General features: G+C 45.5%; 1 protein-coding gene across 1 annotated transcript in view; it reads left to right on the forward strand.

Moving 5' to 3' along the window:
* The window catches only part of LOC147106346 (carboxypeptidase M-like), a 76,572-nt gene that overhangs the window by 20,190 nt on the left and 30,292 nt on the right, over positions 1-26,090 (forward strand). The window contains exon 3 of the mRNA XM_086009376.1: positions 25,032-25,210. Coding sequence (XP_085865502.1) covers positions 25,032-25,210 — 179 coding nt within the window. The remainder of the gene's footprint in view (positions 1-25,031; positions 25,211-26,090) is intronic.

Raw genomic sequence — 26,090 nt, forward strand, 5'->3', positions numbered from 1 at the left:
GAATTTTATATCGTGATCCCCGCACCTGTTTTCAGGGGCTAACCAATTTAACCCCCTATGCCTCTATTTATAAAGCCCAGAATCCCATATGCTTTATTAACTGCTTTGTAAACCTGTTCTGCCACCTTCAGAGATTTGTGCACTAACACCCCCAGGTCTCTCTTCTTGCACCCACCCTTAAAATTGTACCATTTAGTTTGTATTGTCTCTTATTTTTCCCACCAAAATGTATCACCTCACACATTTTGATTCATTCAGGATATATTTTGACATGATGGGAGGATTACATCTCTTTTGGATCAGCTAAGGACATTGCTTCCATTCCTCACCTGGAAGACCATTCCCAATGTTGATCACTCTTTGAAGAAGTTCTTCCTGATAGATGCCCTAAATTGTTTTATCAGTTTTAATTTGCACCTTCTTGTCTTTGGCTTGACTTCAAGTAGTGCTCTAGATCTACCTTCTCAATAACATTTAAACCTGTATATGGTTCTCTTTACACCTCTTTCCAAGGCTAAAGAACTCCAATTTCTCGAGTCTTCCCTTGTAACTCAACCCTTTGATTCCAGGGATCAGCATATAGAGGGGCAGGACAATAGGAAATATAGCATAAGCTGTCGTGCCTTTATCCCGCACTAATTTGCATGCCCTCCGTTTTATTTTGGTGGTCCTTGGCAGTACTATTTTCCAGGGAGTGGATGAGTGAAGTGATCCCGAGCCACTTTCCACCCACGCTTGTCACTTGTATACTCATTTTCAGGCAGGTAGGAGCCAGAATAATCAGGCCATCCTTTAAAAAAAAATTAATATTAGTATATTGCCCATGGTCAATTGCTGAATTTTTTTTTATATACAAGATGGGGGAAAGAGCGAATTCAAAAGGTTTGCTCTGTGGAACCAACTAATGACAACAGCTTGCAAATACACTGCCAATTTACATAATTAAATTTAATGTTCAATGCTGACTGAAATGCGTAACCAAAAATCTTGACTGGAGGATATAAAAGTTGTTGGACAGAAGAGCACACCCTTTGCAATATATAGATGGACACTTTGTTTCCAATCTAATGGGACCTCCCCTGCAATCATTGACTTCCTTAAGATGATTGGCAGCAAATTTCATCCCCAGTTGCTCTTAGTACCCTGGGATAGATTTCATAATAAATAATTCCCCAGGAATAGATGAATAGGCTTTTAACCTGTGCAGAACCTCTCTGTTAATGTTGAATTCTCTAAATCTACTTAGATTATACCCGATAATGAAGGGCATGTTAACTGGAATCTTAATTTAATCTTTTTGAAATAAAATTGCCCAACCCAGTTTTCTAAGTGTAGACCATGCAGCTGCAGCAGGATCACTGGTTCATTACTTCAACAGTTGGATATGGTTGATCAGCCTTCAATTGTTCAGGCATATATATTCTAAATTGTTTACAGGGCACATGTCCTACACGCCATGGTACTGTGCATTGGACTAATCATATTTTCCACTGTTGTACCCTTTCAGCCTTGTTTTAAAAGGATTTTGTGATGCATTCCTTCTGCCCTATCTCTGGTTTAGGTTGAGTGCTAACAGCAGGCTAGGCTGGGAATTGCTGTCTAGCATGCCTTTCAAAAGTGTACACTTAAAATGGTGGTCTCAGTTCTCAATCTTTAACTGTCACCCATCCATGGAGGGGGAGGGGTAAAAATCATGATTGATTCAACATGGTTGACTCTTAACTGCCTTCTGAAATGGCCGAGCAAGCCACTTAGTTGCCAAGAAGAAGCCCCACCACTATCTTCTTGGGGCAACTGGCGATGGGCAATAAATGTTGGCCTTGCCAGCACACTCCCATCCTGAGAATTAAAAAAAAACTCTTTATCCTGTTAACAATCAAAGCCGATTGATTTAAGTGCTAATGAGGAATGAGTCATCAGCAGAAAATGGAAAATCAAATATATCTCTTTTATTTTTCAAAGCAATCATTCACAAACCAGCATGTATCATAAAACTGGCCAATCAAACTGTTCAAATTATGTCTTAACTGTTTTCCCCTTCACTCAAGTGTGTGTATATCTATAAATAATATTTACAAACGATCACCAAACTTACCTCCTAAAATTGGTTAGTTGATGTTGTAAATGACTGCAAGAGGTTTCCCCATAATAAATAAAGCCCCTGTATTTTGAGCACGTCCACCCTGGGCGGTAGAGAAAAATCCTTCTTCTTCTTAGGCAGTCCCTCAGAACCGAGGATGACTTGCTTCCACATTAAAAATGAGTTCGCAGGTGACTGATGAGTCCAATGCGGGACCTACAATCTCTGTCACAGGTGGGGCAGACGGTGGTTGAAGGGACGGGTGGGTGGGGTGCTTGGGTTGAAGTGCGCTCCTTGCGCTGCCTGCGCTTGGCTTCCGCTTGCTCCCGGCGAAGAGACTCGAGGTGTTCGGCGCCTTCCCGGATGCTCCTCCTCCACTTTGTGCGGTCTTGGGCCAGGGATTCCCAGGTGTCGGTGGGGATGTTACACTTTTTCAAGGAGGCTTTGAGGGTGTCCTTGAAGCGTTTCCTCTGCCCACCTGGGACTCTCTTGCCGTGCCGGAGCTCCGAATAAAGCGCTTGTTTTGGGAGTCTCGTATCGGGCATGCGGACAATGTGACCCATCCATCGGAGCTGATCGAGCGTATTTGTAATGTAAACAACTGGGAAAAGAGGTTTTGGAGAAGCAAGAACAAACGGTTACTTTACAAAACTTGCTCAAGATGTAAGGAATAGGTAAATAACTTTACATACCTCACTGATATAATGGCTCAGAAATTCGGGTCGGGGGCTTCCCGCGGGTACAAGCCTCCGACCTGCACTTACCTAACGCATCGGCTGTTGAGCTGTGAGCCCCTGTGGAATTCCGATCCGGGCCCTGGTCCAGCTGCTGGCGCACAGTGCTTGCATATCCCAGGGGCGCAGTTAGTTCAATGCGTCCCCTGGGATCAAGTGGGCCATGGGGAGCCAATCGGAGCAGGGAATGCTCCATTCATAAGATTGACAGGAAGACCTGTCAATAGTTATAAATACTATGGCCCCAAAACAGCACTAAATCTTCAAATACATTTTTTTTTATCACATTTTTTAAATAAACTATAAATTACATGGAATAACTATTTTAAACAATAATTTAAATTTTTGAAAAAAATAATTTTATTTTCTAACGGGGCTAAAAATAAACTTATCTTGCTTTAAAGTATTTAAAAATAATAAACCTGTGGAAAAAATGTTTTAATTTTACGCCTGCTTTTTAAATGTCCAACTTCTGGAGACTTACCCTCCCGGGAAAACCTGCAAAAAAAACAACGTTCGATGCGCACGCGCTGCCTCTCCCGCGCACGCGTTCGACCTCTGAACCTCTTCGTTCAGGGGAACGATGTAATGTATGTACCTTTAAGGGGAGAACTACTTTTTACAGCTCCTGTATACTGTAGTACCGGCAGTGACCACACCTGTATATAAACCCTGAGTAGTGATCTGTACAGTTAGTTCTAGAGTAACCCTCATTCAGTAAACACCTGTTGAATCGTTCCCTGCAGCCTGTTGTCTGATTATTGAAAGACACAACATTAAGATACACGGACCTAACATTGGCGACGTGGCAGATTCGAACCTACCTGCAACTCTGCATCACCTCCCAGGGATTCGCTCCTGTAGAACAGTGGAAGAAGGTCGAATCCAGAAGCACGGGCGTCGACCACGGGCAACCGCCCAGTCATCCAGCGGAGATTTGAGCATCGCAGGGGAGGCTGCCAAGAGGCAGGCTTGGCTTTCCAGTCACGGTGGTCTAGCGAAACGGGCTGGCAACAGGTACTGCGCAGACCCTTCCCGGACAGCGACGGGCTAGAGCCCGACTGAGCGGCACAGAAAAAGGCCGAGCAGCGTCGACGGGGGAGAGAGAGAGGGCAGAGTGCACAGGGCGCAGCCGGTGTTCAGGACCGAGCGGCGTCAACGGGGGAGAGAGACGAGAGAGAGCAGAGCGCAGCCGGTGTTCAAGGGCCGAGCAGCGTCAACGGGGGAGAGAGGCACGCAGGAAAACGCGAGGCGCTGCCATTGCCACGAGGACCGTAGAGAGCGGCGTTGGCAGCAGCGCAGGAGCAGCGCACTAAACCCACAGGGCGTCGCCATTTGCCACGAGGACCGCCGAGAGCGGCGTTGGCAGCAGCGCAGGAGACGCCATTTTAAGTCGCAGCGGGGAAGAAAGGAAAGCGCGGGAGACGCCATTTTAAGCCGCAGCGGGGAAGAAAGGAAAGCGTGGGAGACACCATTTTAAGCCAGTCTAACCACACCCAAAAATGCCGAAGAGTGGCAGTATCATAGCGTTCGACAATGAAGTCGAAGATTGGATGACATATGTCGAACGCATAGAAGTATACTGCAAGGCGAATGAAGTGCCAGATGACAAGAAAGCGCTGGTATTGTTGAATTCAATGGGTGCCAAAACGTATGGCTTACTACGAAACCAAGTAACCCCAGAGAAGCCAGTAGAAAAGGATTTTTTAAGACCAGCCGTCGAAGCAGAGCTGGAGAGTCTGGAACGTTCAGGTGTACTGTTCAAGGTAGACTGGAGCGAGTGGGCTACACCCATCGTCCCTGTGATGAAAAAGTCGTTGAGCAGCACGCCTGGGGAACCAAGGAAGGTTCGCATCTGTGGGGACTTTAAGGTAACAGTGAACCCGGTCCTTCACACCGTACAATATCCACTTCCGCGGATTGAAGATATTTTCACCTCGCTATCTGGAGGGAAACGCTTCACTAAGATTGATATGGCCCAGGCGTACCTGCAAATGGAGGTAGAAGAAGCATCAAAAAAATACCTCACAATCAACACCCATAAAGGTCTCTACCAATACAACCGGCTGGTATTCGGGGTAGCATCAGCTCCGGCTATTTGGCAGAGGGCAATGGAACAAGTCCTGCAAGGGATCCCAGGGACCCAGTGTTATTTGGACGACATCCTGGTCACGGGCGAAAATGACAGTGATCACCTTGCCAACCTGGAGCAGGTGCTCACTAGATTGCAGGAATATGGGCTCCGAGCTAACCGCCCCAAATGCGAGTTTTTTAGAAAACAGATCTCGTATTGTGGCCACATTATCGATAGAGGGGTTACATCAGTCCCCAGAGAAGATTGAGGCAGTAATCAAGGCTCCAGCACCGGAAAATGTGTCACAACTGAGGTCGTTCCTCGGGCTGGTAAATTACTACCATAAGTTCTTGCCAAATTTGTCTACAATACTGCACCCACTGAACACCCTACTGCAAACTGGGGTGCCATGGAAGTGGAGTGACGAATGTAGATGAGCTTTCCAGAAGAGCAAAACACTAATCACATCGAAAGAGGTATTGGCCCATTACAACCCGGCATTACCAATTCGGTTGGCATGTGATGCGTCACCCTACGGCTTTGGAGCGGTGCTATCGCACAAATTCTCGGACGGCTCAGAGAGGCCAATAGCCTTTGCGTCACGATCACTAACCTCAGCCGAGCGTAACTACACCCAGATTGACAGGGAGGCCCTCAGCCTAGTGTGGGGAGTGAAAAAGTTCAATCACTATCTGCACGGGCAGAAGTTCACCTTGCTGACTGACCACCAACCACTAGTCTCCATCTTTAATCCAAAGAAGGGCGTTCCGGTGATGACTGTGCAACAGCTACAAAGATGGTCCCTTTTTCTAGGGGCGCACCAATATGAAATCGAGTATAAGGGCACGAAACAGCATGGAAACGCTGATGGGCTATCACGCCTGCCACTGCCTACTGCGGAGGAAGCACCAGCAGTGGATCCTGTCGAAATATTTCATTCGACTATAATTGAATGCTTGCCAGTAACTAACGCTGGTATAGAGAAGGAGACCCGAAATGACCCGACACTGTCTCGGGTATATGATTTGACGGTGAAGGGATGGCCAGCACATGGCGACTCACTGTTGCCAGCATTCTCATCCAGAAGAGAACAGCTGTCAGTATGCCAGGGGACCTTGATGTGTGGATCCCGAGTGGTAATTCCACCCAAGTTAAGGGAGAGAGTGCTCAATGAGCTTCACGAAGGTCATCTGGGAGGGGTGAAAATGAAAAGCCTTGCTAGGGCTTATGTGTGGTGGCCGGGGATCGATCAGCAAATCGAGGACCTGACAAAGAGCTGCTCAGGATGCCAGAAGGTCCAAAATGCACCACCACATGCCCCTCTACACCCATGGGAGTGGCCCTCATCTCCATGGCAACGGGTGCATATTGATTTTGCTGGTCCATTCATGGACTCAATGTGTTTAATAGCCGTGGATGCGCACTCGAAATGGCCTAAGGTGATCAAAATGTCCTCCACCACCACGGAGAAAACTATTGCAGTCCTACGGACCATTTTTGCCAGGAACGGCTTGCCAGAGCAGATTTGCTCTGATAACGGACCACAGTTTGTGTCCGAAGAGTTTTGAAGATTTATGAAAAGGAATGGGGTAAGGCATTACACATCCGCCCCGTATCATCCAGCCACAAATGGATTGGCTGAGAGGTTCATACAAACCTTTAAGAAGGCAATAAAGGCTATGTACAATGACAACATTCCGCTGCAGCACAAGGTGGACAATTTGCTGTTCGCCTACCGGAATGCGACACATGCAGTCACCAACCAGGCCCCAGCCATGATGTTCTTTAACCGAAGGTTAAGATCTCGCCTGGATTTGCTCAGACCAAACGTACGAAGAGATGTTGAGAGTAAGCAATTCCAGCACATCCATGAGAAGCCAACAAGGAGCTTCAATGTAGGGCAACCAGTCTTGGCCCGCGACTACCGAACAGAAAAATGGCAGCCAGGAACGATATGCACACGGCAGGGCCCACTAATGTACACAGTGGACGTTGGGGAGAGCATTGTGAGACGCCATGCTGACCAGATTCTAGAGTCACAGGAACAAGTCAACCCCATGCCTCACCCATACGTACCTGGTGATGAACCCGACGTACAGGTAGCATCTACCCCAGAAACAGTAGCATCGGAAGCTGATGAACCAACCGACGACAGGGGGCCAGAATCGCCTCCGCACCTAGAGCAAGACACTCGGGAAAGGCGCTATCCAGAAAGGATCAGGAAGCCTCCCCAAAGACTGGATTTATAAATAGACTATTTTCAGCTAATGTTGCATGTTAAAAGTGTTAATTGTAATTAGTTTGATATTTAATTGTTAAATGAGTGTTATGGTACTGTTAATCTAAAAGGGGAGGAATTGTAATGTATGTACCTTTAAGGGGGCGAACTACTTTTTACAGCTCCTGTATCCTGTAGTACCGGCAGTGACCACACCTGTATATAAACCCTGAGTAATGATCTGTACAGTTAGTTCTAGAGTAACCCTCATTCAGTAAACACCTGTTGAATCGTTCCCTGCAGCCTGTTGTCTGATTATTGAAGGACACAACAGTAAGATACACGGACCTAACAAACGGAAGCGCCGGTTTCCCGCGCATGCGCAGTGCATGCAGGAAACCGGCACTTCCATTGGGCTGACGGGTGTGTACCCTGTGCGTACTCGCCCGTGGAGACCCGAATTTCCGGGCCATTAATTGCATCAGTAAGATACATAATATATTTACTTTAGTTATTTGTGCAATTATGTTGTTGTATTACTGTGATTGTCTAAACACTTTGCATTTAGGATGCATTGGTAAACATAAGAGCACACTCCAATCCTGACCTGCTGTTTTTTTTCCAAATAATGAGTTTCTTCACACTGTGATACAGTATTGCATTAACTCTATTGTCTGTGTATCACAGACAAGATATTCAAAGCTGGAGCCTTGCCTTTGAGTTTACAAAACATGCTTCTAATCTTGTGCATGTCAATTTTAACGTTTATCAAACGGGATCAACTGGTTCAGCGACATACTGTGTGTTTTCATGCTGGAGAGAACCTGCTAAAGGGCATATTTTCTTTTTAAAGTGAAATTCATACATTATAAAGTAATGCCATTTCATGCCAGAATGAATTTGAGGACTGTATGATCAATGGGCAATTTGTATAGATTGATGAACCATTGTAAACAAAGTGTTATAAGGGCTCTTGCCAACTTTACAGAATACTGTTTTCATAATAAGGTACGGTAAGGTTTTATTTTATAAACCGAATCTGGGAACACACGGGGGAGAGCACAGCAAAGTAACCAGGATGCATTTCAAGAAAACTGGCATGATGAATTACATAAGAACATCTGAAACCGGAGCAGGAATAGGTCACTTGGCCCCTCGAGCCTGCTCCGCCATTCAATAAGATCATGGCTGACCTTGGGCTCAAAGCCACTTCCCCGCCCGCTCCCCACAACCCTTCACACCCTTATCTTGCAAAAATCTGTCTATCTCCACCTTAAATGTATTTAATGACCCAGCCTCCACAGCTCTTTGGGGCAGAGAATTCCACAAATTTACAACTCTCTGAGAAGAAATTCCTCCTCCTCTCAGTTCTAAAAGGGCGACACTTTATTCTAAAACTGTGCCCCCCACGTTCTAAATTTCCCCATGAGGGGAAACATCCTCTCTTGTCCAGCCCCCTCAGTATCTTGTATGTTTTAATAAGATCACCTCTCATTCTTCTAAATTCTAATGAGTATAGGCCCAGCCTGCTCAACCTTTCATAAGAACATAAGAAAAATGAGCAGGAGTAGGCCATTCGGCCCTTCGAGCCTGCTCCGCCATTCAATGAGATCATGGCTGATCTTCTGCCTCAATTCCATTCACCGGCCCTATCGCCATATCCCTTGATGCCCTTACTAGTCAGAAATCTATCGACTTCTGTTTTGAATATACCCAATGACTGAGCCTCCACAGCCCTCTGGGGTAGAGAATTCCAAAGGTTCACCACCCTCTGTGAATAAATGTCTTCTCATCTCAGTCCTGAATGGCCTACCCTTTATCTTGAGGCTGTGGCCCCTGGTTCTAGACTCCCCAGCCAAGGAAAACATTCTCCCAGCATCCGTCCTATCAAGCCCTGTAATAATTTTGTATGCTTCAATGAGAACCCCCCTCATTCTTCTGAATTCAAGAGAATACAGGCCTAGTTTACTCAATCTCTTCTCATACGACAGTCCCACCATCCCAGGAATCAATCTCGTGAACCTTCGTTGCACTCCCTCTATGGCAAGTATATCCTTCCTTAGGTAAGGAGACCAAAATTGTACACAGTACTCCAGGTGTGGTCTCACCAAGGCCCTATATAATTGGAGTAAGACTTCTTTACTCCTGTACTCAAATCCTTTTGCAATGAAGGCCAGCATACCATTTGCCTTCCTAATGGCTTGCTGCACCTGCACATTCACTTGCAGTGGCTCCTGTACAAGGACACCCAGGTCCCTTTGAGCATCTGCATTCCCCAATCTTTCACCATTTAGGAAATACTCTGCCTTTCTGTTTTTTCTACCAAAGTGGATAACTTCACATTTATCCACATTATATTCCATCTGCCATGTTCTTGCCCACTCACTGAGCCTGTCGCGATCCCCTTGAAGCCTCTTCACATCCTCTTCGCAATTGACACTGCCACCAAGCTTTGTATCATCAACAATTTTGGAAATGTTATATTTAGTCCCCTCATCCAAATCATTGATATAGATTGTGAATAGCTGGGGCCCAAGCACCGATCCTTGCGGTACCCAACTAGTCACAGCCTGCCATCCTGAAAAAGACCCGTTTATCCCATCTCTTTGTTTTCTGTCTGTTAACCAATTCTCAATCTATGCTAGTATATTACCCCCAATTCCATGTGCCCTAATTTTGTTCACCAACCTCTTGTGTGGGACCTTATCGAAGGCCTTCTGAAAATCCAGATACACCACATCTTCATAAGTCAACCCCCTCATCTCTGGTATTAACCTAGTGAATCGTCTCTGAACTGCCTCCAATGCAAATATATCCTTCCTTAAATAAGGAGACCAAAACTGTACACAGTACTCAAGGTGTGGTCTCACCAATACCCTGTACAGTTGTAGCAGGACTTCCCTGTTTTTATACTCCAACCCCCTTGAAATAAAGGCCAATATTCCATTTGCCTTTTTGATTAATTGCTGTACCTGCATGCTAACTTTTTGTGTTTCATGCACAAGGACCCCCAGGTCCCTCTGAACTGTAGCATTTTGTAATCTTTCTCCATTTAAATAATAATTTGCTTTTTTATTTTTCCTGCCAAAGTGTATAACCTCACACTTTCCCACATTATACTCCATCTGCCAAATGTTTGCCCACTCACTTAGCCTGCCTATATCCCTTTGCAGATTCTTTGAGTCCTCTGCACAACTTGCTTTCCCACCCATCTTTGTATATCCGCAAATTTAGCTACATTACACTCGGCCTCTTCATCCAAGTCATTAATGTAGATTGTAAATAGTTGAGGCCCCAGTACCAATCCCTGTGGCACCCCACTAGTTAACGTTTGCCAACCGGAAAAGGACCCATTTATCCTGACTCTCTGCTTTCTGTTAGTTAGCCAATTCTCTATCCATGCTAATATATTACCCCCAATTCCGTTAGCTCTTATCTTATGCAGTAACCTTTTATATGGCACCTTATCGAATGCCTTCTGGAAATCCAAAAACACCACATCTACTGGTTCACCTTTGTCTACCCTGCTCGTTACCTCCTCAAAGAACTCCAGGAAATTTGTTAAACATGATTTCCCTTTCATAAAACCATGCTGACTCTGCTTGACTGCATTATGATTTTCCAAATGCCCTGCTACTGCTTCCTTGATGAAGGACTCCAGTATTTTCCCAACGACAGATGTTAGGCTAACTGGTCTATAGTTTCCTGCTTTCTGTCTCCCTCCTTTCTTAAAAAGGGGTGTTACATTTGCGGCTTTCCAATCCACTGGGAGCTCTCCAGAGTCCAAGGAATGATGGTATATTGCAAACAATGCATCCACTATCTCTGCAGCCACTTCTTTTAAGACCCTGGGATGCAGGCCATCTGGTCCAGGGGACTTGTCATCTTTTAGTCCCATTATTTTACCAAGTACTATTTCCTTAGTGATAGTGATTGTCTTTAGTTCCCCCCTCCCTGTGGCCCTTGATTATCCATTATTGGGATGTTGTTAGTGTCTTCTACCGTGAAGACAGATACAAAATATTTGTTCAGAGTCTCTGCCATTTCCTGGTTCTCCATTATTAATTCCCCAGTCTCATCCTCTAAGGGACCAATGTTTACTTTAGCTACCCTCTTCCTTTTTATATACCTGTAGAAGCTCTTACTATCTGTTTTAATGTTTCTTGCCAGTTTGCTCTCATAATTCATCTTCTCTCTCTTTATTTTTTTAGTCATCCTTTGCAGGTTTTTCAAAATGTCCCAATCCTCTGGTCTCCCACCAATTTTGGCAAAATTGTATGCCTTCGTTTTCAATTTGATGCCATCCTTTACTTCCTTAGTTAGCCACGGATGGTGCTCCCTTCTCTTAAAATCTTTCTTTCTCACTGGAATATATTTTTGTTGCGAGTTATGAAATATCTCCTTAAATGTCCGCCACTGCATTTCAACTGTCTTACCCTTTAATTTATTTTTCCAGTCCAATTTAGCCAGTTCTGCCCTCATGCCATTGTAATTGCCTTTGTTTAAGATCAGGACACTGGTTTGAGATACAACTTTCTCACCCTCCAACTGAATTTGAAATTCAACCATGCTATGATCACTCTTTCCGAGAAGATCCTTTACTATGAGATCATTTATTAATTCTGTCTCATTACACAGTACCAAATCCAAATTCGCCTGCTCCCTGGTTGGTTCCATTACATACTGTTCTAGGAAACCATCCCGGATGCACTCTATGAACTCCTCCTTAAGACTACCATGGCCAGTTTGATTTCTCCAATCAATATGGAAATTAAAATCACCCATGATTATTACCGTACCTTTTTTACAGGCCCCCGTTATTTGTTGATTTATACTCTGTCCAACAGTATTGCTACTGTTCAGGGGCCTGTGAACTACACCCACCAGAGACTTTTTCCCTTTATTATTTTTTATCTCCACCCAAACCGATTCTACATCTTGATCTTCTGATGCAATATCACTTCTCACCACTTCACTGATCCCATCCTTTACCAACAAAGCCACCCCACCTCCCTTACCTTTCTGTCTGTCCTTCCGAATTGTCAGATACCCTGGAATATTCAGTTCCCAGCCCTGATCACCTTGCAACCACATCTCTGTAATGGCGATCATTTATACCCATTTGTATCTATTTGTGCCGTCAACTCATCTATCTTGTTACGAATGCTGCGTGCATTCAGATATAGAGCTTTTAACTTTGTCTTTTTACCATTTCTCCTTGTTTTGGTGTTGCTATGGGAACCCACATGGGTTCTAGTTATGCCTGTCTTTTCGTGGGCTATGTAGAACATTCTTTGTTCCAGTCCTATTCAGGTCCCCTCCCTCACCTCTTTTTCCAGTACATTGATGACTATCGGTGCCGTTTCCTGCTCTCGCCATGAACTAGAAAATTTCATTCATTTTGCTTCCCATTTCCACCCTTCCCTCACCTTCACGTGGTCCATCTCCGACCCTTCCCTTCCCTTCCTCGACTTCTCTCTCTCCATTTCTGGAGATAGGCTATTGACAAACATTCACTATAAGCCCACTGACTCCCACAGCTACCTGGATGACACTTCCTCCCACCCCGCTTCCTGTAAGGACTCTATTCAATTCTCCCAGTTTCTCCGTCCCTGTCGCATCTGCTCTGACAATGCCATCTTCCAAACTAGTGCTTCCGATATGTCTTCCTTTTTCCTCAACCGAGGATTCCCCTCTACCATGCTCACGATGCGGTCTCCTCTACATTGGGGAGACCAAACGCAGATTGGATGACCGCTTTGCGGAACACCTCCATTCAGTCCGTAAGCGTGATCCTGAGCTTCGGGTTGCCTGTCACTTTAATTCTTCGCTCTGACCTCTCTGTCCTCTGCCTCCTACACTGTTCTAATGAAGCTCAACGTAAGCTCGAGGAACAGCACCTCATCTTTCGATTAGGCACTTTACAGCCCTCTGGACTCAACATCGAGTTCAACAATTTCAGACCATAACCTCTGCCCCTATTTTTTTTTCATATGGCAGCTGTTGATGATTCTGCCATTTACACCTCATTTAGAGTCATCTTTTGTTTCTTAACTTGTCCCATTACCATCTCCTTTTGCCTTGCACCATCATCCCTTTTGTCTTTTAATCACTCCTGCCTTCCATCCTATCACAGACCTTCTGTTTTATTCTTTCCTCCCCTCCCTGCTTTCCCTGCCCCTGCACTTGCTTAAAAATCAGTTACATCTCTAACTTTTTCCAGTTCTGACGAAGGGTCATCGACCTGAAACGTTAACTCTGTTTCTCTCTCCACAGATGCTGCCTGACCTGCTGAGTATCTCCAGCATTTTCAGTTTTTATTTTATGACGTCTTTGTTGCATCTGCTAGTGGAATATGTGTAGAGACAACGCCATTTTCACTTTACACCGAATCTCTAATCTTGCATGTGTTCTGGCAAAAGTGCTGTACCATCTATACTCGTCCTCGAATAACCTAACTTTTAATTTCTCAATTTTAAATCTGTTCCAAGCCGACTGAGATTTTCCATATTTTTTTTATTCCTTCATGGGATGTGGGTGTCACTGGCAAGGCCAGCATTTATTGCCCATCCCTAGTTGCCCTTGAGAAGGTGGTGGTGAGCCGTTGCCTTGAACCGCTGCAGTCCGTGAGGTGAAGCTACTCCCACAGTGCTGTTAGGGAGGGAGTTCAAGGATTTTGACCCGGCGACGATGAAGGAACGGCCGATATACTTCCAAGTCAGGATGGCATGTGACTTGGAGGGGAACTTGGAGGTGGTGGTGTTCCCATGTCCTTCTAGGTGGTAGAGGTTGTGGGTTGGAGGGAAGGTCATTGATGAAGCAGGTGAAGATGGTTGGGCGTGAGGTGTGAAACGCCCTCTGTCGCAGAGAGTTTCAGAAACCTCTTCCAGGTGGGAGAATTTAGATCTTGCCTTAATCATTAAAAAAAAATGATGCACCATACTAACCTGAAGTAAAATAAATCCATTCACCCACCAGCTCTTGCCGAGCTCGCCGCTTCTCCCGCGCATTGTAAAGGTTCCGCCCTCAGGCCAGTCACTATTGGCCGAAACACTGGGTCAGATTACTTAATCCCCCAGAGTGCAGTGCTGTCTGAGCTAATGATGGGGCCTTTTTTCTGTCGCGTTGCATTGTGGGAAGTTGGGTCCGTCTTCGTCGCCTACGTTCAACCGGCTCCTGGAATCCGTTCCTGAGCTCAAACCAGGTGAAAATGAGCCGAGAAACCGGGGTTTCTGTGTATTGGCGTTTTTAAAAAAAAACTAAAGATTTAATTTTACCAGTTTATCCAAAAATAAAGTTAAAATACAACTTCTGCTGCCCAGCGGACCAATGAATATGGTTCTACTCTGGGACAAGTTTCCTGAACCGGGGATGTTGTTTGCCTGTGGACATGGTACCTAATCTGGGGACTGTCCCTGGAAAACAGGGGTGTATGGTCAGCATATAATAAGGGTGCTTGAAATTAGAGTTTGGATGATTGTTAAAAGACGTTGTCACCTTAGTTGTGCCTCTCCACATCCCTTTCCTCCTTAAAAATTACTTCTTTGACCAAGCTTTTGATTACCTCCCCCTCCCTGCAATCTTGTCCTTTGGCTTGGTGTCCATCTTCCTCGTGTCTCTGTGTAGCACCATTAAACATTTTTCTATGTATTCTAAAGTTGCTATAGTTGCAAGTTGTTTTAGAAATTATTATTGTTGGTATACTGTGTTTAGCTTTCTCTCTTTATAATTGTAAACATTTTGATGGCCTACCTGTCATCTTACACTTAAACGTAGGAGGTAGCACAAAGTCAATATGTCATTGGAGATGCTCTTGTCGTTTTTCACATCTGGATTCTGGGTGTACTGAAATTGTTAGGCCAGGTATTTATAGTTTCAAACCAAGAATATGTTTCCTGTCCGATGTTTTATATAAAACAGCCAAGTCAAAATTTTGCAGTCTAATTTTAGTTTTTAAATCATAATGGGCAGACGCCAAGTAAATTGGAAAAACTGATCCCTGACAACTCATCCTTTAGTTCTCTAAAGCAGCAACGATTGCAGGCTGTAATTAGAGGAAATGGGTGTGGTTATTTGTTTTTCCCATGTGTTTTGTGGTGTAGCCATAATTGAAAAGATGTGTAGCGAAACTAAGTATTTTGTGTTTTTTTGGTTTAAGGAAAAATGAAATTTTATAGGAAGATTTATAGAGAGGCTCAGCCCAACCTGGAAAGGAGTAAAACGGGCTCTGTGACTGTCCTAAAGCTAGTAAAATACATTTTGAACATTTGTTTTTATTACAATGTGGTAGTTGGAAATAAAGGTCATAGAAATTTAAAAGGAAAGCCAGATGCTCCTTTTTATTATTTGACAACAGCGCTTCCCTGATATACCGCTCAATAAATTGTAAGGACATTTGAATCTGACACCAAATATGGTTGCAATGCAATTGTGTTCAACCAAATCTTTGACACATGCAATGTCGCTAAGCAGTAGACATACAGAGAAATAAACTTAGCCCATTTTTCCTCTGGGTAGAGATATAACCTTTGTCAATCCTTTCGATCTTGACTCTCAACAAATTGTGGGAAAGCTCAAGGTCTTTATAGGCCTCCAGTCATGCATACTGTCCTAGATGATTTATGTCCTGATAACAGTAATTGTGAACCAGACCCCCAGAAATGAGCTAGTTCCTGTCAAAACACCAGATGCTAACTTGTTTACCATTTAGCATGTTACTAGTCATCCTGAGCTGATTGTCCTGTTTCCTTATCTCAAGACTGTCTCGTTTCCCAATGTATTTTTTTTTAATTCGCTTATGGGATCTGGGCGTCGCTGGCAAGGCCAGCATTTATTGCTCATCCCTAAAATTGACAAAGTTTCGTCAAACAGACATGAATCACACACCCTGCATCTTAACAGCACAGTCAGCTAAATTTTACGTTGATGAATCAAACCCTAAAACATCCAGGGAATGAACAAATTAACCATTTCATAATTTCTAGCTACAATACAAATCCACAAGCTATTTAGAAGTAAAAAGAAAGCAAAAATCCTAATCATATGAGATTAAACCAAATGCTAATCCTACGTATATATGTATACATGACTTTGGTACCTGCACTGCCTAATGTTCTGCTGAGTGATAATTACATGGAAGGTACCAGGCTCAATCCCAAGTCTGGGCTAGGGAAGGGCCTAACAAAATATCATTTATTGAGTGACCACTACTGAAAGATGCATTTGGTGGATGTCCAATGAGGGTTTTTTATTTATTTTCGTTCTTGGGATGTGGGCGTCGCTGGCAAGGCCAGCATTTATTGCCCATCCCTAATTGCCCTAGAGAAGGTGGTGGTGAGCCGCCGCCTTGAACCGCTGCTGTCCGTGTGGTGAAGGTACTCCCACAGTGCTGTTAGGGAGGGAGTTCCAGGATTTTGACCCAGTGACGATGAAGGAATGGCGATATATTTCCAAGTCCGGATGGTGTGTGATTTGGAGGGGAACTTGGAGGTGATGGTGCTCCCATGCGCCTGCTGCCCTTTCCTTCTAGGTGGTTTGGGAGGTGCTGCCGAAGAAGCCTTAGCGAATTGCTGCAGTGCATCTTGTAGACTGCAGCCAAGGTGCGCCGCTCGTGCAGGGAGTGAATGTTTAAGGTGGTGGATGGAGTGCCTATCAAGCAGGCTGCTTTGTCCTGGATGGTGTCGAGCTTCTTGAGTGTTGTTGGAGCTGCACTCATCCAGGCAAGTGGAGAGTATTTCATCACACTCCTGACTTGTCTTGTAGATGGTCTAAAGGCTTTAGGGAGTCAGGAGGTGAGACACTTGCCACAGAATACCCAGCCTTTGATCTGCTCTTGTGGTCACAGTATTTATGCAGCTGGTCCAGTTCAGTTTCTGGTCACTGGTGACCCCCCAGGATATTGATGGTGGGGGATTCATCAATGGTAATGCCGTTGAATGTCATGGGGTGGTGGTTAGACTCTCACTTGTTGGAGATAGTCATTGCCTGGCATTTGTGCACCGCGAATGTTACTTGCCACTATCGGCCCAAGCCTGAATGTCATCCAGGTCTTGCTGCATTCGGGCATGGACTGCTTCATTATCTGAGGAGTTGCGAATGGAACTGAACACTGCAATCGTTTGCAAACATCCCCACTTCTGACCTTATGATGGAAGGAAGGTAATTGATGAAGCAGCTGAAGATGGTATGGCCTAGGACACTGCCCAGAGGAACTCTTACAGCAATGTCCTGGAGCTGAGATGATTGACCTCCAACAACTACAACCATCTTCCTTTGTGCTAGGTATGACTCCAGCAAGTGGAGAATTTTAGTCCGATTCCCATTGACTGCAATTTTACTAGGGCTCCTAGATGCCACACTCGGTCAAATGCTGCCTTGACCTAAAGGGCAGTCAGTTTCGCCTCACCTCCTGGAATTTAGCTCTTTAGTCCATGTTTGGACTAAGGCTGTAATGAGTTCTGGAGCTGAGTAGTCCTGGCGGAGCCCAAAGTGAGCATCGGTGAGCAGGTTATTGGTGAGTAAGTGCCGCTTGATAGCACTGTCAACGACACCTTCCATCACTTTGCCGATGATTGAGAGTAGACTGATGGGGCGGTAATTGGCTGGATTGGTTTTGTCCTGCTTTTTGTGGACAGGACATACCTGGACAGTTTTCCACATGGTCTGGTAAATGCCAGTGTTGTAGCTGTACTGGAACAGCTTGGCTAGAGGCGCAGCTAGTTCTGGAGCACAAGTCTTCAGGACGACAGCCGGGATGTTGTCAGGGGCCATAGCCTTTGCTGTATCCAGTGCACTCGGCCATTTCTTGATCACAAGGAGTGAATCAAATTGGCTTCTGTGATGCTGGGGGCCTCAGGAGGAGGCTGATATGGATCATCCACTCGGCACTTCTGGCTGAAGATTGCAAATGCTTCAGCCTTGTCTTTTGCACTCACATGTTGGGCTCTGACTTCATTGAGGTTGGGAATATTCATGGAGCCTCCTCCTCCCGTTAGTTGTTTAATTGTCCACCACCATTCACGACTGGATGTGGCAGGACTGCAAAGTTTTGATTTGATCTGTTGGTTGTGGAATCGCTTAGCTCTGTCTATTGCATGCTATTTCCACTGTTTAGCATAGAGAACTTGAGCCTCTCTCTGGATCAACCTGTACAAAACTCAACTTCTGTTTCCCGTGTGCTGAGTCACCAGAAGCAGTTAATTTTTCTTTTTCAAATTGGAGAGGAGTCTGAACCAAAACGACCCTACACTGTCTCAGTTGGACTACTAGCAATGCGGCGTGATCTGTGGAAACCGACTTTCCAGCATGCACAATGAACTACAAGTCGATAGTTTTGCATGTGTTTGGAGCTGGTGTAGATTGACACAATTTTTTTCCCATAAGTAAAATGTACTGCTATTTTTACGACATTTAGACTGCTGTGTGTAACAGCATTGTAGTATCTTCCTCCTTCTGGTTTCCTCACTTCCTTAAGATGTTGACTCTTGGTGGGCTGCCATTTTATGGCTGCTAGCTACCCTCTGGTACAGTGCACAAGTGGTTATTCTTCATATGTGATCTTAGGCAGTAAGTGTTGATATAATGTTTTGTTCTTGGAGAGAGGGTATCACAGCCAAACTGAATGATGTCCTCGAGAGGGCCTAGTAGGGGGCCTCCCTTTCTCCAAATGGCCCCCCAGGACTTGCCTTTGTAGGCCTTGATCTGTGCTGGCCACCACTCTACCTGAAAGTGACTTCCCCACCCCCACAAATTGTGTTACTGAGGGGGAAAAAATGGTATATAAAAGTGTTTTCAAATTGCCTCACTTTTTTTTAGTATTGGTACTTTTCCTGACTGGTCATTTCCAGTTTTGAGCCAATTAGCTTTTGAATTGTATATTTCCTACTGCTTCATTTCTGATTTGCTGCTGCTTTTTCATTTTGAGCCAAACAGCACAGTGCGACAGCAAAATGTTGACATGCAAAAGTCTGACTGAACCCCATGATGTAGGAAGTAACATTAATGACTGTAAAGTTCGGCACCTTAGCGCTGGCTGTTAAGACCGGTTTCGGAGGAAAAATGGAGGCTTCTGGTGGGTCCCATGGCGGCTGCCATTTTGGGCGGCCGTTGCCTGCGCTCGCTACAGAAATGGTAATGAGGTAGATCGTGCCATCAATCGGTGTGCAACACTGATTTGTCGCATGACCTGCCATTTTCAATGTCGCCGCTCCATTCAATGCCCTCTCAAAATCACAAACCGCTGAACATGTGTTCAGCAATAGAAGGGACCCCCACCAGTGCTATTTAAAGGGATCAGCAACAACTTGCAGCTGACTTGCTTTTTCAGTTCTATTGTGTAAGTTTGTGCAACTGCTGGGAGCTTTCTACAGTTACTTAAAGTTGGTGAGGTGACGGGGAGTGTTGCTTCAAGTGGAGAACACCTTGCTTCAGATGTAAAGGGTTCTGCTGACTCCACTTGCTCCCATAAGAACATAAGTAACAGGAGCAGGAGTAGGCCAATCGGCCCCTCGCGCCTGCTCCGCCATTCAATAAGAATCCAATCTTGTCCTCAACACCACTTTCCCGCTCTCCCCCCATACCCCTTGACTCTCTTGCAGTTCAAATGTCTGTCAATCTCCGCCTTGAATATATTCAGTGACTCCGCCTCCACAGCTCTCCGGGGTAGAGAATTCCAAAGATTCACGACCCTCTGAAAGAGGAAATTCCTCCTCATCTCCGTCTTAAATGGGTGACCCCTTATTCTGAAACTATGCCCCCTAGTTCTAGATACCCCCACTAGGGGAAACATCCTCTCAGCATCCACCCTGTCAATCCCTCTCAGAATCTTATGTTTCAATAAGATCACCTCTCATTCTTCTAAACGCCAATGAGTATAGGCCCAACCTGCTCAACTTTTCATCATACGTCAACCCCTTCATCCCAGGAATCAACCTAGTGAACCTTCTCTGCACTGCCTCCAATGCAAGTATATCCTTCCTTAAATATGGAGACCAAAACTGTACGCAGTACTCCAGGTGCGGTCTCACCAGCGCCCTGTAAAGTTGCATCAAAACTTCCCTACTTTTATACTCCATACCCCTTGCAATAAAGGCCAACATTCCATTAACATTCCTAATTACTTGCTGTACCTGCATGCTAAGTTTTTGTGTTTCATGTACTAGGACCCCCAGATCCCTTTGTACCGCAGCATTCTGTAGTCTCACTCCATTTAAATAATAATTTGCTTTTCCATTCTTCCTTCCAAAATGGATAGCCTCACATTTTCCCACATTATACTCCATCTGCCAAATTTCTGCCTACTCATTTAACCTATCTATATCCCTTTGCAGACTCTTTGTGTCCTCCTCACAACTTGCTAACCCACCTCTTTGTATCATCAGCAAATTTGGCTACAGTACACTTGGTCCCTTCATCCAAGTCATTAATATAGATTGTAAATAGTTGAGGCCCCAGCACTGATCCCTGTGGCACTCCACTAATTACTGGTTGCCAACCGGAAAATGACCTATTTATCCCAACTCTCTGTTTTCTGTTAATTAGCCAATCTCCTATCCATGCCAAAATATTACCCCCAACCCTGTGCGCTCTTATCTTGTGCAGTAACCTTTTATGTGGCACCTTATCGAATGCCTTCTGGAAATGCAAATACACTACATCCACTGGTTCCTCTTTATCCACCCTGTTTGTTACATCCTCAAAGAACTCTAGCAAATTTGTCAAACACGATTTCCCTTTCATAAAACCACGTTGACTCTGCTTGATTGTCTTATGATTTTCTAAATGTCCTGCTATTACCTCCTTAATAATGAATTCCAGCATTTTCCCAATGACAGATGTTAGGCTAACTGGCCTATAGTTTCCTGCTTTCTGTCTCCCTCCTTTCTTGAATAGTGGCGTTACATTTGCGGTTTTCCAATCCGCTGGGACCTCTCCAGAATCCAGGGAATTTTGGTAGATTACAACCAACGCATCCACTATCTCTGCAGCCACTTCTTTTAAGACCCTGGGATGCAGGCCATCAGGTCCAGGGGACTTGTTGGCCTTTAGCCCCATTAGTTTGCCCAGTACTTTTTCTCTAGTGATAGAGACTGTTTTAAGTTCCTCCCTCCCTATAGCCCCTTGATTATCTATTATTATTGAAATGTTTTTAGTGTCTTCTACCGTGAAGACCGATCCAAAATAATTGCTTAGACTCTCTGCCATTTCTCTATTTCCCATTATTAATTCCCAACGACGGCGCTGCCAGTTGCCCTCAAGGTCACCGTGGCCCTCCGTGAATCTGCCACATGTTCAATTGATGTCTGCAGTGAAGAAAATCCTTCCCTGATATTACTGCAAATGATGGCTATAAACTCCAGAGTCACAATTGTTAGTTGCTGCACATCTTCAGACCCTGCATGTAGGTGTAATACTCCTCAAATATCCGTTTTTTTTCAGGTGAGTACCCATGAGATCTCGGTCCTACAATTCAAACTCCAAAGGAGCCTTCACACACTCCTCAGGTTGTCTCATACTCTTTGAATCCCAGTGCCACAATCTTACTGTCACAATCTAATTCCTCCCAGGTAAAAGTATCTGAGATAGAGTCATGGGCCTAGAAATTCAGGGCGCCAGTCTCGCCAGAAGTACCGTTAGGCCAGGTATTTATAGTTTCAAACCAAGAATATGTTCCCTGTCCGATGTTTTATATAAAACAGCCAAGTCAAAATTTTGCAGTCTAATTTTAGTTTTTAAATCATAATGGGCAGACGCCAAGTAAATTGGAAAAACTGATCCCTGACAACTCATTCTTTAGTTCTCAAAAGCAGCAACGATTGCAGGCTGTAATTAGAGGAAATGGGTGTGGTCGTTTGTTTTACCCATGTATTTTGGGGTGTAGCCTTAATTGAAAAGAAGTGTAGTGAAACTAAGGCCTAGAAATTCGGTGGCACCCCGTCGCCAGTCTCGCCAGGGCGCCGGAAGTACCGCCCCGGAAGGAGTCGCGGCCGCCCACCGCAAATTCACTTTCAGCGCCCCAGACGGAAGCGCGGCGCTACTCGAGGCGCCCCGCATCCCTCTTGGGGCGCTGTAACTGAAAATCGCAGCGCAACGTGCCGCAGCGCCACGCGCTCCGGCACGGCGCGCTGCAGTACTGCAGGCCTTCCTCCCCTTCTTAAAGGGGAGGGGCCTGCTGCAGCGTGCTCGAAGAGCACGAGTGCTGGCAAAAGAGCCCGGCACCGAGGAGAAGTGCCGGGCTCTTGGGACACAGCCAACACTCCGCGGGGGGGGGCTCAGGAGGTCGGGGACGGCGGCGCGGGGAGGTGCTGGCAGGTGGCCAGCAAAAAAAATGGCCGCCCCGCACCTCAGCACCTCTACTGCCGCAGGTAGGCCCCCCTGAACTGGTCGCAAATTGCGACCGGCGTTAAAGCAGCGGGCGCTACTAAATTTCGCGTTCGGGGTGGTAGCGGGGCGCTGCGCACACCGATGACATCATCGGTAGCGGCGCAGCGCTAACGGCTAGCGCCACCATTAGCGTCCCGCTAAATTTAGCGGGAGGCGTGGCCAGTGGCGTAAAACCCACTAAGTGCCCTCTTAGGGCGCTAACAGGTGGCTTAGCCCACTGAACTTCTAGGCCATGGAGTCATGGGGCTCGATTTTCCAAGCCCCAAGGAGGCGGGCATGGAGGCGGGACAGCACGTAAAATCAGAGAAAGTGGGGGCGGATGGCAAACCCGCCCCCATCCCGCCTCCGTGCCCTTTTGCCAGGAGGCAGGAAGATTTGCAGCTCGGGTCCTGTCTCCTGGAGGCGGGAAAGGCTTTTAATCCTTTTAACTGCCTGTTAACAGGAAGTTAACGGGCAGAAAAGGGATTAGTGCCATTTTACCTTCACAGGTGAAGGCTTCCCGACCTCGGAGAACCCCGCCGGGTTGAAGGAGACATGGAGGAGGTCTGCGGCAGTCGGAGGCACCTAGAAGTAAGGTGTAGAGGTGAGTGATGGGTGCAAGTGTGGAGTGGTAAGTATGCAAGGTGAGTGATAAGTTTAAAAAAGTTCACTTACCTTTTTTTACTTCTGTAGTCTTTAGCCGTGCTGGATCGGGAGAGCGGACATCCACCTTGTCAATTTCAGGTAATGGCTGATGGACCCTCCAATCCATCAGACATCTGAAATTTACATTTTTACAATGTTTTTTCAGTCCTCACCACAAAAACTATTCAAACTCAAGAGAATGTCAGTGTTTGACAGCTTCACAGAGTTGTCAAACACTGTCATTTCTTCTTTCAAGAAGTCTTGACAGATAGCACGTCTGACGTTGACGTGATCTGTCAGTGACTTCTTCCCTAATTGGCTTGCTGAGCCCGCAGGGTGGGCTTAACAAGCTCAATCAGGGGAAAATCCCTCTGAATGGTCAGGCGGGACAAATACACAAGCAGCAGTCCCGCCTCCAAGTCGCCTCCATTGACAAAATCCAGCCCATAGAGTTATACAGCACAAAAAGAGGCCCTTCGGCCCATCGTGTCTGCGCCGGCCATCAAGCCCTATCTATTCTAATCCCATTTTCCAGCACTTGGTCCGTAGCCTTGTATGCTATGGCGTTTCAAGTGCTCATCTAAATGCATCTTGAATGTTGTGAGGGTTCCTGCCTCTACCACCCTTTCAGGCAGTGAGTTCCAGATTCCAACCACCCTCTGGGTGAAAAAGTTCTTCCTCAAATCCCCTCTAAACCTCCTGCCCCTTACCTTGAAACTATGCCCCCTGGTTATTGACCCCTCTACTAAGGGGAAAAGTTCCTTTCTATCTACCCTATCTATGCCCCTCATAATGTTGTACACCTCAATCAGGTCCCCCCTCAGCCTTCTCTGCTCTAAGGAAAACAACCCCAGCCTGTCCAGTCTTTCTTCATAGCTGAAGCGCTCCAGCCCAGGTAACATCCTGGTGAAACTTTCTGCACCCCCTCCAATGCAATCACATCCTTCCTATAGTGTGGCAACCAGAGCTGCACACAGTATTGCAGCTGTGGCCTAACTAGCATTTTGTACAGCTCCATCATAACCTCCCTGCTCTTATATTCTATGCCTCGGCTAATGAAGACAAGTATCCCATATGCCTTTTTAACCACCTTATCTACCTGTCCTGCTGCCTTCAGGGGTCTATGTACATGCACACCAAGGTCCCTCTGATCCCCTGTCCTTCCTAGGGTCCTACCATTCATTGTGTATTTCCTTGCCTTGTTAGTCCTCCCAAAATGCATCACCTCACACTTTTCAGGGTTAAATTCCATTTGCCACCATTCTGCCCATCTGACCAACCCGTCTATATCGTCCTGTAGCCTGAGGCTTCCCTCCTCGCTATTTACCACTCCACCAATTTTCTTGTCATCTGCGAACTCACTGATCATACCTCCTACATTCATATCTAAATCATTAATGTACACTACAAACAGCAAGGGACCCAGCACCGATCCCTGCGGTACACCACTGGACACAGATGGTGCGTTGGAGTGAAACAAAACAGTTAACACTGGGTGAGATTGAGAGGCCTGTGGTCGAGGAACATGGGGCAGAATGTTGATCCAGAAACCCATGAGTCAGCTTGGCCATCACATCCTCTCTCATCCTCCTCCTCCTTCTCGTAGTTGTCATCTTTGCTTCTTTCTCTTGTGGTAAAATTTATTGTTGCCTTCTTGGCTAGTTTGTGTTGTACTTTCAGATTTTTAAAAAATCCTGATTTTTCTTGTAGAAACTGTGGAATTTTTAAAGTTAAAAAAAATTCTTCTCCATTTTAAAGTTGTATATGTTGAGTAGAAAATAACTAGAGCTAGTTGCTTACGTATACACATACTAAAATGTACCCGTACCAGAAAGTAAGCCAGAATCTTCAGTGATAATATATAGAAGCCAGGCTTTTTGAGGTATAGTTGAATTGAAACAAAATTGTGATCTAATGCAGGTGGTGGGCAGAGAAATGTTGCTTCACTTGATTGAACATCTGGTTAAAATGTATGGAAAAGATGCCACCATAACAGGGCTAATAAATAATGCCCGGATTCACATCATGCCATCCATGAACCCAGATGGATTTGCAATCACCCAACTTAAAGCTCCAGACTGCCTTTACTCTGATGGCAGGTAAGAAAATTGCTTTTAGCTGTTCTGTGTAGCTGGATGGAGCGGTTTTCAATTCCATGCCAGCTTTTGTTCTCGTCACTCCTCAGTTGCAACACTCTCCAAAGCTGAAGTGGGTTATGACAAAGAAGAATGTTTTGTGTAGTTCAGCACTCAAATGATTACGCTTAAATCAACCTGTAAAAGAGGGGGGTGTCTGTGTGTGTGCTCTAGCTTGGAGGACTGGAGGAGCACTTCCCAAGGTCATTTGTGCATAAGTGGCCTCTTCATTAGTGTCAGCTGTGGCTCAGTTGGTAGCACCCGCTCCTGAGTCAGAAGGCTGTGGGTTCCAAGTCCCACTCCAGAGACTTCAGCACAAAAGTCTGGGCTCACACTCCAGTGCAGTACTGAGGGAGTGCTGCGCTGTCTAAGGTGCCATCTTTCAGATGAGACGTTAAACCAAGGCCCCGTCTGCTATCTCAGTAGACAGAAAAGATCCCACGGCACTATTTTGAAGAAGAGCAGGGGAGTTATCTGCGGTGTCCTGGCCAATACTTATCCCTCATTCAACAACACAAACAGATTATCTGGTCATTATCACATTGCTGTTTGTGGGAGCTTGCTGTGTGCAAATTGGCTGCTGCGTTTCCTACATTACAACAGTGACTACACTCTAAAAGTACTTCATTGGCTGTAAAGGCGATCTTATTGAAACATATAAGATTGTGAAGGGGCTTGATCGGGTGGATGCGGTGAGGATGTTCCCAATGATGGGTGAAACTAGAACTAGGGGGCATAATCTTAAAATAAGGGGCTGCTCTTTCAAAACTGAGATGAGGAGAAACTTCTTCACTCAGAGGGTGGTAGGTTTGTGGAATTTGCTGCCCCAGAAAGCTGTGGAAGC

Source organism: Somniosus microcephalus, chromosome 16 (assembly GCF_052327205.1).
Source record: "Somniosus microcephalus isolate GS21.2 chromosome 16, FLI_Smic_1.0, whole genome shotgun sequence".
Taxonomy (NCBI): Eukaryota; Metazoa; Chordata; class Chondrichthyes; order Squaliformes; family Somniosidae; genus Somniosus; species Somniosus microcephalus.